Consider the following 14,689-nt stretch of genomic DNA (forward strand, 5'->3'; position numbering starts at 1 on the left):
CCCCAAACCCGCTCCCCACCTCTCACCCCCAGGTCTCCCTCTGGCCCCTCACCCCAAGTTCTCTCTCCCCCAGTCCCCATCACCCCTGGCTCTCTCTCCCCCAGTTCTCTCTCCCCCACCTCGGCCCTCTCTCCCCCAGGTCTCTCTCCCCCAGCTCTCTCTCCCCCCCAGTCTCTCACCCCACCTCTCTCATCCCCAGCTCCCTCTCCCCCCAGTCCCTCACCCCCAGCTCCCTCTAACTCCTCCCCAGTCCCCTCTCCCCCTAGGTCCTCTCTCCCCCCCTCAGCCCCTCCTCTCCCCCGGCCCTCTCCCCCCCAGGCCCTGCAAGCCCTCTCCTCGCCGCCGCCTTTCGCCCGTTCCTTGTACGACAACCCTGCCGCCCCCACCTCCCCCGGCCAGGCCTGCCCTCGACTGCCCACTCCCACCCCCACCCCAGGCTGCGGGGGGCCAGCGCGAGGCTGAGGCTGAGCCCTCACCCCCGGGGGGAGACGCCCCAGCCCTGGGGGGAGAGCCCTCACCCCCGGGGTCTCTGGTCAGCAGGGGCACGGAGACGGCAGCACGGTGGGTGGGGTGGGTCCGGGGACGTCTGGCACCTGTGGGGAGAGTAGATGGGGGGCAATGAGGCATGGCTGTGGGGGGGGCGTGATCTCACCACCCCTCCATTCATACCCCCCCCCCCAACCCCCTAACTCACCACTTCCCTACCACCCCCCCCACCCCAAAAAGGGGTCCCGACCTATCCATGTTCTCCACAGATGCTGCCTGACCTGCTGAGTTACTCCAGCACTCTGTGAAACGTCACCTATCCATGTTCTCCACAGATGCTGCCTGACCCGCTGAGTTACTCCAGCACTCTGTGAAACGTCACCTATCCATGTTCTCCACAGATGCTGCCTGACCCACTGAGTTACTCCAGCACTCTGTCTATCTGAGGTTTAGAGGGAGAGAGTTGCCAAACTCCAGTGAAGGGCCTGTTTCCGTGCTGCGTTGCTATGTCGGGCAGATACCAGGACACCCGCCACATGCAAGTTTGAGATGAGACTTTCATCATGTGTACCGAGGTACAGTGAAAAGCTTTTGTTACGTGCTGTCCAGTCAGCGGAAAGACAATACATGATTACAATGTCCTGATACAGGATAGAGGGAACAATGTGGATAACGTTTAGTACAAAATACAGCCAGCAAAGTCCGATCAAGTATAGTCTGAGGGTCACCAATAAGGTGGATAGTAGTTCAGCACCGCTCTCTGGCTGTGGTAGGATGGTTCAGTTGCCTGATATCAGCCGGGAAGAAACTGTCCCCGAATCTGGAGGTGTGCGTTTTCACACTTCTGTACCTCTTGCCCGATGGGAGAGGGGAGAAGAGGGAGTGGCCGGGGTGAGACTGGTCCTTGATGATGCTGCTGGCCTTGCCGAGGCAGCGTGAGGTGTAGATGGAGTCAATGGAAGGGAGGTCGGTTTGTGTGATGGTCTGGGCTGCGTCCACAATTCACTGCAATTTCTTGCGGGTCTTAGATGGAGCGCCCAGTGCCAGATATCGCCCCTGCTCGCACCACACTCACCCCGTGTCCCCCCCACCCCCCCCACCCCCACACAGGCTCACCTCTGTCCTCCGTACCCCTGGTCAGGTACGAGGTTGTTGCCGGCCCACTCTCTCCACGCTCCCCTCTTGCCCTCAGCGAGCAGTAGCCCCTGGAGCGGCCAGCGTGGGACGGCACGGCATCACGAGCGGCCTCAAGCGGATCTGCCAGGTTGAAAGGGAGGATGAGTGGGAGGGAACTGCAGATGCTGCTTTACACAACATGCCGCAGTAACTCAGCGGGACAGGCAGCATCTCTGGAGAAGGAATGGGTGATGTATCGGGTTCAGAACTTTCTTCAGACTGACTTTAGAGATGCATGTAGCAAAGGTACAGCGGTTATCATGGGTGACTTTAATCTACATATAGATTGGGTCAAACAAATTGGTAGCAGCACTAAGGAGGAGGATTTCCAGGAATATACACGGGATGGGTTTTTAAACCAATATGTGGAGGAACCGACTAGAGGGCAGGCCATCCTAGACTGGGTATTGTGTAATGAGGAAGGTAATTAGTTAGCGATCTTGTTGTTCAAAGCCCCTTGGGCAACAGTGACCATAATATGGTGGAATTCTGCATTAGGATGGAGAGTGACACAGTTAATTCACAGACTAGGGTCCTGAAATTAAAGAAAGGAGACTTGGAAGGTATGAGATGGAATTGGCTCGGATAGACGGGCAAATTATGCTCAAAGGGTTAACGGTGGAGATGCAATGGCAAAGATGAACTCCAGAAATTGTTTATCCCTGTCTAGCGAAATAATAAAACGGGGAAGGCGGCTCAACGGTGGCTAACGAGGGAAATCCAGGATAGTGTTAAATCCAAGAAAGAGGCAAATACATTGGTCAGAGGAAGCAGCAAACCGGAGCACTGGGAGAAATTTAGAACTCAACAGAGGACAAAGGGGTTCATTAAGAGAGGGGGAAAAGAGCATGAAAGAAAGCTTGCGGGGAAAATAAAAACTGACTGTAAAAGCTGCTTTAGACATGTAAAAAGGAAAAGATTAGTGAAGACAAATGTCAGAGACAGGTGAATTTATAATGAGAAACAAGAAATGGCAAAACAGTTAAACGAGTTCTGTCTTCACTAGTCCCAGAAATACTAGGGGACCGAGCATCTAGCGGGAGGGAGGGACTGAAGGGAATCCACATTAGTCAGGAAATGGTGTTAGGTAAACTGTAGTGACTGAAGGCAGATAAATCCCCAGGGCCTGGGTCTACATCCCAGAGAACGCAAGGGGTAGCCCAATAAATCATGGATACATTGGTGATTATTTTCCAATATTCTATAGACTCTGGATCAGTTCCTGAGGACTGGAGGGTAGCCAATGTAACTCCACTTTTTAAGAAAGGAGAGAGGGAGATAGAAAAGGGGGAATTATAGACCAGTTAGCCTTACATCGGTAGTGGGGAAGATGCTGGAGTCGATTGTTAGAGATGTTATAGCAGCGCATTTGGAAAGCAGTGACAAGATCGGTCAAACTCAGCATGGATTTATGAAGGGGAAATCGTGCTTGACTAATCTTCTGGAATTATTTGAGGATGTAACAAGCAGAATGGACAAGGGAGAGCCAGTGGATGTGGCATATCGGGACTTTCAAAAAGCCTTTGACAAGGTTCCACACAAGAGATTAGTGTGCAAAATGAGAGCACATGGTATTGGGGGTAGGGTATTGACGTGGATAGAGAACTGGTTGGCAGACAGGAAGCAAAGAGTAGGAATTAACGGTTCCTTTTCAGAATGGCAGGCAGTGACTAGTGGGGTGCCGCAAGGCTCGGTGCTGGGACCCCAGTTATTTACAATATATATTAACGATTTAGACGAGGGAATTAAATGTGACATCTCCAAGTTTGCGGATGACACAAAGCTGCGTGGCAGTGTGAGCTGTGAGGAGGATGCTATGAGGATGCAGGGTGACTTGGATAGGTTGGGTGAGTGGGCAGATGCAGTATAGTGTGGATAAATGTGAGGTTATCCACTTTGGTGGCCAGAACAGGAAGGCAGATTCTTATCTAAATGGTGTCAGATTAGGAAAAGGGGAGGTGCAACGTGACCTGGGTGTCCTTGTACATCAGTCACTGAAAGTAAACATGCAGGTACAACAGGCAGTGAAGTAAGTTAATGGCAATGGTGGCCTTCATTGCAAAAGGATTTAAGTTTAGGAGCAAAGAGGTCCTTCTGCAGTTGTACAGGGCCCTGGTGAGACCACACCTGGAGTATTGCGTGCAATTTTGGTCTCCTAATTTGAGGAAGGACATTCTTGCTATTGAGGGAGTGCAGAGTAGGTTCACCAGGTTAGTTCCCGGGATGGCAGGACTGACATATGATGAAAGAATGGGGCGACTGGGCTTGTATTCACTGGAATTTAGAAGGATGAGAGGGAATCTCATAGAAACATATTAAATTTTTAAAGGATTGAACAGGCTAGATGCAAGAAAAATGTTCCCAATGTTGGGTGAGTCCAGAACCAGAGGTCACAGTTTAAGAAGGTACACAAAAACGCTGGAGAAACTTAGCGGGTGCTGCAGCATCTATGGAGCGAAAGAGATAGGCAAAGTTTCGGATAGGGGGTGGGGGGAGGTGAGGAGAAGAAAGGAAAAAGGAGGAGGAGGAGGAGGAGGAGGAGGAGGAGCCCGAGGGCTGAGGTAGGAAGGGGAGGAGACAGCAAGGGCTAACAGAATTGTGAGAATTCAATGTTCATGCCACCAGGATGCAGACTCCCCATGATGCGCTGTTCCTCCAATTTCCGGTGTTGCTCACTCTGGCCATGGAGGAGGCCCAGGACAGAATAAGGGGTAAGCCATTTAGGACTGAGATGAGGAAAAACATCGCACCCAGAGAGTTGCGAGTCTGTGGAATTCTCTGCCACAGAAGACAGTGGAGGCCAATTCTCTGGATGTTTTCAAGAGAGAGTTAGATGTAGCTCTTAGGGCTCACGGAATGAAGGGATCTGGAGAAAAAGCAGGAACAGGGCACTGATTGTGGATGATCACATTGAATGGCGGTGCTGGCTCGAAGGGCGAATGGCCTCCTCCTGCATCTATTGCTCTGTGTTTCGATATGTTTATTGACCTGTCTAACTTCAAGTAATCCTTGCATTCCCTCTCTCCATCCCTCCCACATCCTAATTCCCCGGCCGGCCAATCTGACTGTCCTCCTGACTAAACTGTGATATAAAATGTTGTATATTACTTAGTAGACCTCATCATCTTCCCCTCAGCGAACAATGATCTATTTTACATTTTCCTTCATCTCCCCTTTGAGCTCTCGTTTTCACCTTAACCTTCCATATCTCTGTGTCTCCCTCTCCCTCGATTCAGCCTGAAGAAGGGTCTCGACCCGAAACGTCACCCATTCCTTCTATCCCGTGCTGTAGCCTGTCCCGCTGAGTTAATCCAGCATTATGTGTCTGTCTAGGTTGAGAGAGAGCCCGTGCCAAGAACCCGGTGCTGGAAGAGTGTTTGACGGCACTGGGCCTGTACTCGCTGGAGTTTAGAAGAATGAAGGGGGGGGAACCCTCACTGAAACTTCCCGAATAATGAAAGGCCAGGATAGAGTGGATGTGGAGAGGATGTTTCCACTTGTGGGAGACTCTAGGACTAGAGATTACACCCTCAGAATTAAAGGATGTTCCTTTAAGAAGGAGATGAGGAGGAATTTCTTTTGTGGTGAATCTGCGGAATTAATTGCCACAGAAGGCTGTGGAGGCCAATGGATATTTTTAAGGCAGAGATAGATAGATTCTTGATTAGTACGGGTGTCCGTTATGGGGAGAAGGCAGGAGAATGGGGTTAGGAGGGAGAGATAGAGCAGCCATGATTGAATGGTGGAGTGGACGATGGGCCGAATGGCTAATTCAGCTCCTATCACTTATGATGTTATGAGAGATGCTAGAATTTAGAAGATTGAGGGGGGATCTTATAGAAACTTACAAAATTCTTAAGGGGTTGGACAGGCTAGATGCAGGAAGATTGTTCCCGATGTTGGGGAGGTGCAGAACAAGGGGTCACAGTTTAAGGATAAGGGGGAAATCTTTTAGGGCCGAGATGAGAAAAACATTTTTCACACAGAGAGTGGTGAATCTGTGGAATTCTTTGCCACAGAAGGTAGTTGAGGCCAGTTCATTGGCTATATTTAAGAGGGAGTTAGATGTGGCCCTTGTGGCTAAAGGGATCAGGGGGTATGGAGAGAAGGCAGGTACAGGATACTGAGTTGGATGATCAGCCATGATCATATTGAATGGTGGTGCAGGCTCGAAGGGCTGAATGGCCTACTCCTGCACCTATTGTCTATGTTTCTGTGTTTCTATGAGAGGTGGAGAGAGCGTGTGCTGACCTGTCCTGCAGACATCACTGCTGTTCTCCGAGTCCCCGAGGCCAATCCTACACCTCCTCATCCCTGCATTGGCGACGTAGAACAGCTCCGAGCTGCCCGCCGGTTTGTAGGGCAACATCAGGGGAACATCTGCAAGGCCACACATGGGACAGGTCACGCACGACGCATTGCAGCACAATTAGGCCATTCGGCCCATCAAGTCTACTCCACCATTCAATCATCCTCTCAACCCCATTCTCCTGCCTTCTCCCCATTACCCACCTGACACCCGCACTAGGTTCATGCACTAGGTCTGATCTGGGTGATCTGCAACTTTGTTATATTACACTGAAGAGACGCGAGCTTGGCTGGGTCGTGTTTGTGGCAGAAACAAAATCTCAGCGGGTCAAGCAGCATCCATCAGTGGCGGCAAAAGGGATTGTCGACATTTCAGGTTGACACCCTGCCTTGGGACCAGGAATGTAAGGGGAAACCTCATTCTGCTCATACAACTTATGAACATGCATTAGGCCGTTCGGCCCATCATGTCTACGCCACCATTCAATCATGGCTGATCCATCTCTCCCTCTCAACCCCATTCTCCTGCCTTCTCCCCATAACCCCCCCGACACCCGCACTAATCACACAATCAGAGATGCCTCCGGTCTGAAAAACAACTGTCTATCTAGCCGTCTCTTCAGCAGCCTGTGCTGCAAGATCCAGAATTGTACGAAGGTGCTGGTTTACACCGAAGATAGAGAACGCTCAGAGTAGAGGATTCTAAAACTAGAGAGCATGAGAGGGGGAGAGGTGTAAGGGCGACCTCTGGGTCAACTTTTTCACTCAGCGGGTGGTCCATATCTGGAGCCAAGCTGCAGAAGTGGATGCAATTACAACCTTTAAGACATTTGGACAGATATATGAACAAAACACAAAGTGCTGGAGGAACTCAGCAAGTTAGGGAGCGTCAAGGGAGGGAAAGGACAGAGAAGAAAGATGTTGGGGGAGTCCAGAACCAGGGGCCACAGTTTAAGAATAAGGGGTAGGTCATATAAAATGGAGATGAGGAAACACTTTTTCACACAGAGAGTTGTGAGTCTGTGGAATTCTCTGCCTCAGAGGGCGGTGGAGGCCGGTTCTCTGGATACTTTCAACAGAGAGCTAGATAGGGCTCTTAAAAATAGCGAAGTCAGGGGATATGGGGAGAAGGCAGGGACGGGAAGTCTGAAGAAGGGTTTCGGCCGAAACCTTCGTTCCATAGATGCTGCCTCACCCGCTGAGTTTCTCCAGCAATTTTGTCTACCTTCAATTTTCCAGCATCTGCAGTTCCTTCTTGAACAGGTTTCCAACCTGGGGTAGTTTTACCCCCAGGGGGTAAATTTATCCGACCCAGGGTGTTAATGTGTTTGGTTCTGGTGTACCGGTATCTGTTCATCATCAGTTGTTCATAAATAAGTGAAATAACACTGTTATGTGCTATTAAAGTTGCCAGGGGTAAACGGGACAAATAAGGTTGGTAACCTCTGGGCTAAACCCTTCCTATCCATGTACCTGTCTAAATGTTATTATAATCCCTGCCTTAACAGAGAGTTGTGAGTCTGGGGAATTTTCTGCCTCAGAGGGCGGTGGAGGCGGTACTTTCAACATAGAGCTAGATAGGGCTCTTAAAGATAGCAGAGTCAGCGGATATGGGGAGTAGGCAGGAACGGGGTACTGATTGGGGATGATCAGCCAGGATCACATTGAATGGCGGTGCTGACTCGAAGGGCCGAATGGCCTACTCCTGCACCTATTGTCTATTGTCCACGACCTCCTCTGGCAGCTCGTTCCATTCCATGTGTGGACAAGTTGCCCCTCAGTTTCCTATTCAATCTTTCCCCTTTCACCTGGAACCTGTGTGCTCTGGTTTTTGATTCCCCTACTCTGAGGACCTTATTGTTGTTGCTGATGGTTTCATACACCATAAGCTCCATAAGCTCACCCCTCCAGCCCTCCAAGGAAACAAGATCTAGCCTATCCAGTTACAACAATGTAATAAGGCAGAGACCTAAGTGGCAACCCCCCCCCCCTCTCAATCACATAGACATAGAAAATTGGTGCAGGAGGAGGCCATTTGGTCCTTTGAGCCAGCACTGCCATTCATTGTGATCATGGCTGATCGTCCCCTATCAATAACCTGTGCCTGCCTTCTACCCATATCCTTTGACTCCACTGGCCCCTAGAGCTCTATCTAACTCTCTCTTAAATCCATCCAGTGACTTGGCCTCCACTGCCCTCTGTGGCAGGGATTTCCGCAAATTCACAACTCTCTAGGTGAAAAGGTTTCTTCTCACCTCAGTTTTAAATGGCCTCCCCTTTATTCTAAGACTGTGGCCCCTGGTTCTGGACTCGCCCAACATTGGGAACATTTTTCCTGCATCTAGCTTGTCCAGTCCTTTTATAATGTTATATGTTTCTATAAGATCCCCCTCATCCTTCTAAACTCCAGTGAATACAAGCCTAGTCTTTTCAATCTTTCCTCATATGACAGTCCCGCCATCCCAGGGATCAATCTCGCGAACCTACGCTGCACCGCCTCAAATACAAGGATGTCCTTCCTCAAATTAGGAGACCAAAACTGTACACAATACTCCAGATGTGGTCTCACCAGAGCCCTATACAACTGCAGAAGAACCTCCCATACTGAAATCCTCTTGTTATGACGGCCAACATTCCATTAGCATCACGTAGCAATTCACTGGCCCTAGCAACGGTTTAGGAAGGAACTGCAGATCCTGGTTTACACCAGAGATAAATTCAAAATGCTGCCGTAACTCAGCGGGACAGGCAGCGTCTCTGGTGAAAAGAAAATTCTCGAGTGGTACGAGTGTCAGGGATTACGGGGAGATGGCTGGAGAATGGGGTTGAGAGGGAGAGATAGATCAGCCACGATTTAAAGGCGGAGTGGACGATGGGCCAAATGGCCAACATCTGCTCCTATCACATATAACCTTATGAACAGGTGACAGAGATATAGAGCGGAAACAGACCCTTCGGCCCACCCAGTCCGCAGCGACCAGCGATCACCCCGTACACTAACTCGACCCTACACACACTAGGGACAATTTACATTTGCACCAAGCCAATTAACCTACAAACCTGCACGTCTTTGGAGTGTGGGAGGAAACTGAAAATCTCGGAGGAAAACCCACGCAGGTCACGGGGAGAACGTGCAAACTCCGTACAGACAGCACCCGTAGTCGGGATTGAACCCGGGTCTCTGGCGCTGCAAGCGCCGCAAGGCAGCAACTCTACCGCTGCGCCACCGTGCCATCCACTATTAGAATGCTGTCTGAGGAAGGGTTTTGACCCGAAACGTCACCTATCCATGTTTGCCACAGATGCTGCCTGACCCGCCGAGTTACTCCAGCACGCTGTGTCTATCTTCGGCCCTAGCAAGACTCAAACCCAGCAAACCCCTGCCCCCCCCCCCCCCCCCCACCCCCTGAGACCCGTGCACCGGACTGCCCCCCACCACCCGCACACAAACTCTGACAGTGCCACACTCCCCGATCCCCAGGCCTACCCCCTGTGGGTCCAGGCACCAGACTCCCTCTGGCCCATTGACCCTGGCAGCAGCTTGGCAACCCCCTACAGCCAGTCTCCAGCCTGGCCCTTTGGCCCCCGCGCTGCCGGCCAGTACATCAATGCGACCAGTCTACATGACAACCTGCAGTGGTGCCCAAACTCCACCACCAGGGCCAGAACTCGGGCCCGTGATGTCACACAAAGCACTGCCATGATGGCAAAGGAAATGCATTGTTCCATATTTAGCCCAGTAACGGAACAGAAAGTCAGCCCTTGCTCTCCCCTAACTTCAACCACGTCAAGGCCCATGCACAGACCACAGCGCCTCTACTTCCTGAGAAGAGTACGGAGAGTCGGTTTGTCAAGGAGGACTCTCTCTAACTTCTACAGGTGCACAGTAGAGAGCATGCTGACTGGTTGCATCGTGGCTTGGTTTGGCCGCCTGAGGATCAGAAAAGACTACAAAAAGTAGTAAACACTGCCCAGTCCATCATTGGCTCTGACCTCCCTACCGTCGAGGGGACCTATCGCAGTCGCTGCCTCAAAAAGGCTGGCAGCATCATCAAGGATCCACACCATCCTGGCCACACACTCATCTCTCCGCTGCCATCGGGTAGAAGGTACAGGAGCCTGAAATCTGGTACATCCAAGTTCAGGAACAGCTACTTCTCCACAGCTATCAGACTATTAAACACAACTTCAAACAAACTCTGAACTATATATATAATATACGACGTTGGTGCGGCCACATTCACAGTATTGTATTCAGATCTGGAGGCCATGCTATAGGAAAGATGTTGGGAGATGTCAAAATTGGAAGGTTCCAGAAAAGATTCACGAGACAGTGCGAGGACTCGAGGGTCTGAGCTGTGGGGAGAGGTTGAGCAGGCTATTCTTTGCAGTGCAGGAGGATGAGGGGAGATCTTATAGAGATGTGCAACATCATGAGAGGAATAGATCGGGTAGATGCACAGAATCTCTTGCCCAGAGTATGGGAATCGAGGACCAGGGGACGTAGGTTTAAGATGAAGGGGAAAAGATTTGATGGAAACCGGAGGGTTAATTTTGTTTTTAACACAAATTGTGATGGGTGTATGAAACAAGCTGCTCGGAGGAGGTGCTTGATGCAGGGAGTGTCGAAACGTTTAAGAAATATTTAGACTGGTAGATGGAGAGGAGAGGGTTACGGGAATAGCAGGCAAGCAGGTGGGACTAGTGTAGATGGGACATGATGGTCAATGTGGGCAGGTTGGGCTGAATGGCCCGTTTCCACGTTGAATGTCTCTATGGCTAAGGATCCAGTCCACAAGAATGCATGAGCTTTATAGCCAGCAATAAAACCAATGGAATCATAGTAATACATAGTGGACAGGCCCATCGGCCCAACAAGTCCATGCTGGCCAAGATGTCTCATCTACTCTTGTCCCACATGCCTCTAAAAGAGATTGGGTGTGGGGTAACCGGCCCCTATTAACGTTATTTTACATCTCCTCCGTCTATTGAACCTCCATAGGAAGAAAAAAGAAGTGCGTTGAAAAATACATAGAAAAAACAGAATACTATTATTAAGTAAACCATATAACCGTGAATTATAATTTAAACAAAAAAGTGATTTTAAGGTATCAAAAATGGATACCTTAAAATCCACCGATATTGGATATTTGCCACAGAAGCCTTCTGTGGCAAATAATTCCACAGATTCACTACCCTCTGGCTAAAGAAATTCCTCCTCATCTCCTTCCTAAAAGAACGTCCTTCAATTCTGAGGCTGTGACTCTCCCACTAGTGGAAACATCCTCTCCACATTCACTCTATCCAATCCTTTCACTATTCTGTACGTTTCAATGAGATCTCCCCTAAACTCCTTCTAAACTCCAGCGAGTACAGGCCCAGTGCCGACAAACGCTCATCATAGGTTAACCCACTCATTCCTGGAATATTGTAAACCTCCTCTGGACCCTCTCCAGAGCCAGCACATCCTTCCTCAGATATGGGGTCTAAACCATATAACCATATAACAATTACAGCACGGAAACAGGCCATCTCGACCCTTCTAGTCCGTGCCGAACACATAATCTCCCCTAGTCCCATATATCTGCGCTCAGACCATAACCCTCCATTCCCTTCCCATCCATACAACTATCCAATTTATTTTTAAATGATAAAAACGAACCTGCCTCCACCACCTTCACTGGAAGCTCATTCCACACAGCTACGACTCTCTGAGTAAAGAAGTTCCCCTCATGTTACCCCTAAACTTCAGTCCCTTAATTCTCATGTCATGTCCCCTTGTTTGAATCTTCCCTACTCTCAGTGGGAAAAGCTTTTCCACGTCAACTCTGTCTATCCCTCTCATCATTTTAAAGACCTCTATCAGGTCCCCCCTTAACCTTCTGCGCTCCAAAGAATAAAGCCCTAACTTGTTCAACCTTTCTCTGTAACTTAGTTGCTGAAACCCAGGCAACATTCTAGTAAATCTCCTCTGTACTCTCTCTAAAATTGCTCACAATATTCCAAATGCAGCCTGACCAGCACCTTATAGAGCCTCAGCATTACATCCCTGTTATTGTATCCAAGCCCTCTTGAAATAAATGCTAGCATTGAGTTTGTTTTCTTTACAACTGATTCAACTTGCAGATTAACTGCACCAACACTCCCAAGTCCCTTTGCACCTCCGATTTCTGGATTCTCTCCCCATTTAGAAAATAGTCTACGCCTTTATTCCTACGACCAACTCCACACTTTGCTACACTATATTCCATCTGCCACTTCTCTGCCCACTCTCCCAACCTGTCCAAGTCCTTCTGCAGAGTCCCTGCTTTCTCTACACTACCTGCCCCTCCACCTATTTTCGTATCATCCGCAAACTTGGCCACAAATCGTCAATCCCCTCGTCCAAATCATTAATATACAACGTGAAGAGTAACGGCCCCAGCACCGACCCTTGCGGAACTCCGCTAGTCACTGGCAGCCAAGCCACTCTTTGTCTTCTGCCATCCAGCCAACCTGCTACCCATGCTAGTATCTGCCCCTTGATGCTGTGGGCTCTCATCTTCCTTAGCAGCCTCACGTGTGGCACCTTATCAAAGACTTTCTGCAAATCTAAGTAAACAACATCTACTGGCTCTCCTTTGTCTGTCCTGCTATTGACTTCTTCAAAGAATTCCAGCAAGTTTGTCAAGCAAGACGTCCCCTTCACAAAGCCACGCTGACTATTTTATCGTGAATCTCATTGTACTCTGTAACCTCATCCTTTATAATGGACTCTAAAATATTACAAACCACCAAAGTCAGACTAACCGCTAGTGGGCCTAGAGTTCCCACTATTCTGCTTTGCTCCCTTCTTGTGCAGCGGGGTAATATTGGCAATTTTCCAATCATCTGGGACGTCTCCTGACTCTAGTGATTCCTGAAATATCACTGCCAATGCCCCCACAATCTCTAAAGCCACCTCTTTCAGAACCCTAGGGTGAGAAAATTACCTTCTTGGTTCTGCTTTTCAATTTGGTACCTAGCTGTTCAAATTCCTTTAGCAGAACCTCTTTCCTCATTCCACCTACGTCATTGCTACCCAAATGGACCACGACGGCTGGATCTTTCCCCTCCCACTCCAAATTCCTCTGCGGGTCAGATGAGATGTCCTGAACCTGGGCACCAGGCAGGCAACACAGCCTTCAGCACTCTCAATCCTCTGTGGATCGTCACCTTGTCATGGTGGAGAAGCTTGTGGGGTCCCTGAGATCCTGAGAGCGATGCCGCCTGGAGCTATCTATGCTCCTGGTAGGGCCACCCATGGCGGTAAGGTCGAGGGGGAGGTCTCTGACAAAGAGCAATCCAACAAAACACCTCGACGGTGGAACAGGTGGAGGATGATGGCTGACCTTAGAGGAGCATCACCAACTGTGGCTCCTGGTTCTGGATTCCCCCAACATCGGGAACATGTTTCGTGCCTCTAGCGTGTCCAAATCCTTAATAATCTTGTATGTTTCAATAAGATCCCCTCTCATCCTTCTAAACTCCAGAGTGTACAAGCCCAGCCACTCCATTCTCTCAGCATACGACAGTCCCGCCATCCTGGGAATTCACCTTGTGAACCTACGCTGCACTCCCTCAATAGCAAGAATGTCCTTCCTTAAATTAGGGGACCAAAACTGCACACAATACTCCATGTACTTGTACAAACACACGGCTTAGACACAAGATGCTGGAGTAACTCAGCAGATCAGGCAGCATCTCTGGAGTAAAGGAAAAGGTGATGTTTCGGGTCAGAACCCTTCTTCAGACCTAACCCGAATCGTCATCTAGTCCGAACAAGTAGATAGATAGGCTGGTCAAGACAGACACAAAGTGCTGGAGTAACTCAGTGGGTCACGCAGCATCTGTGGAGCACATGAATAGGTGACCCTTCTTCAGACCTCTCTGCCTATTGTACGTTACTTTAATTTGATTGTACTAATGTATAGTATTATCTGACCCTGATGACTTGCAGGCAAAACAAAGCTTTTCCCTGTACCTGGGTACACATGGCAATAACCAATGTAAACCAGCCATTCACGCCCCTTCCCATGTATAAACATACCTGTCATTTCTACATGGTGACACCAAAATGTATAAAAAAGGCTTTTATTAAAATCTGAAAATGTACACTTTAACCACATGTGATTTTCTTCAATTACAAATCTCAAATTGTGGAGTAGAGGCAAATTAATAAATGATGGGTCTTTGTCCCAAACATTATGGAGGGCACTGTATCTTTAATTGGACTTTACACCGCACTAAACGTTATTCCCTTTATCCTGCATCTGTACAGGGTGGATAGCTCGATGGTAATCATGTGTAGTCTTTCCGCTGACTGGATAGACAATAGACAACAGGTGCAGGAGTAGGCCATTCAGCCCTTCGAGCCAGCACCGCCATTCAATGTGATCATGGCTGATCATCCCCAATCAGTACCCCGTTCCTGCCTTCTCCCCATATCCCCCTGACTCCACTATCTTTAAGAGCCCTATCTAGCTCTCTCTTGAAAGCATCCAGAGAACCGGCCTGCACTGCCCTCTGAAGCAGAGAATTCCACAGACTCACCACTCTCTGTGAGAAAAAGTGTTTCCTCGTCTCCGTTCTAAATGGCTTACCCCTTATTCTTAAACCGTGACCCCTGGGTTAAACTGTGACCCCTGGGTTAAACTGTGGCCCCTGGGTTAAACCGTGGCCCCTGGGTTAAACCGTGACC

General features: G+C 49.4%; 1 protein-coding gene across 1 annotated transcript in view; it reads right to left on the bottom strand.

Moving 5' to 3' along the window:
* Positions 1 to 282: 282 nt before the first annotated feature.
* LOC129693504 (mucin-5AC-like) overlaps positions 283 to 14,689 on the bottom strand; it is a 51,629-nt gene continuing 37,222 nt past the window's right edge. The window contains exons 10-12 of the mRNA XM_055630315.1: positions 5,914 to 6,042; positions 1,603 to 1,743; positions 283 to 593 (exon numbers count right to left, since the gene is read on the bottom strand). Of these exons, the coding sequence (XP_055486290.1) occupies positions 283 to 593; positions 1,603 to 1,743; positions 5,914 to 6,042 (581 nt within the window). The remainder of the gene's footprint in view (positions 594 to 1,602; positions 1,744 to 5,913; positions 6,043 to 14,689) is intronic.

Source organism: Leucoraja erinacea, unplaced genomic scaffold (assembly GCF_028641065.1).
Source record: "Leucoraja erinacea ecotype New England unplaced genomic scaffold, Leri_hhj_1 Leri_316S, whole genome shotgun sequence".
Taxonomy (NCBI): domain Eukaryota; kingdom Metazoa; phylum Chordata; class Chondrichthyes; order Rajiformes; family Rajidae; genus Leucoraja; species Leucoraja erinaceus.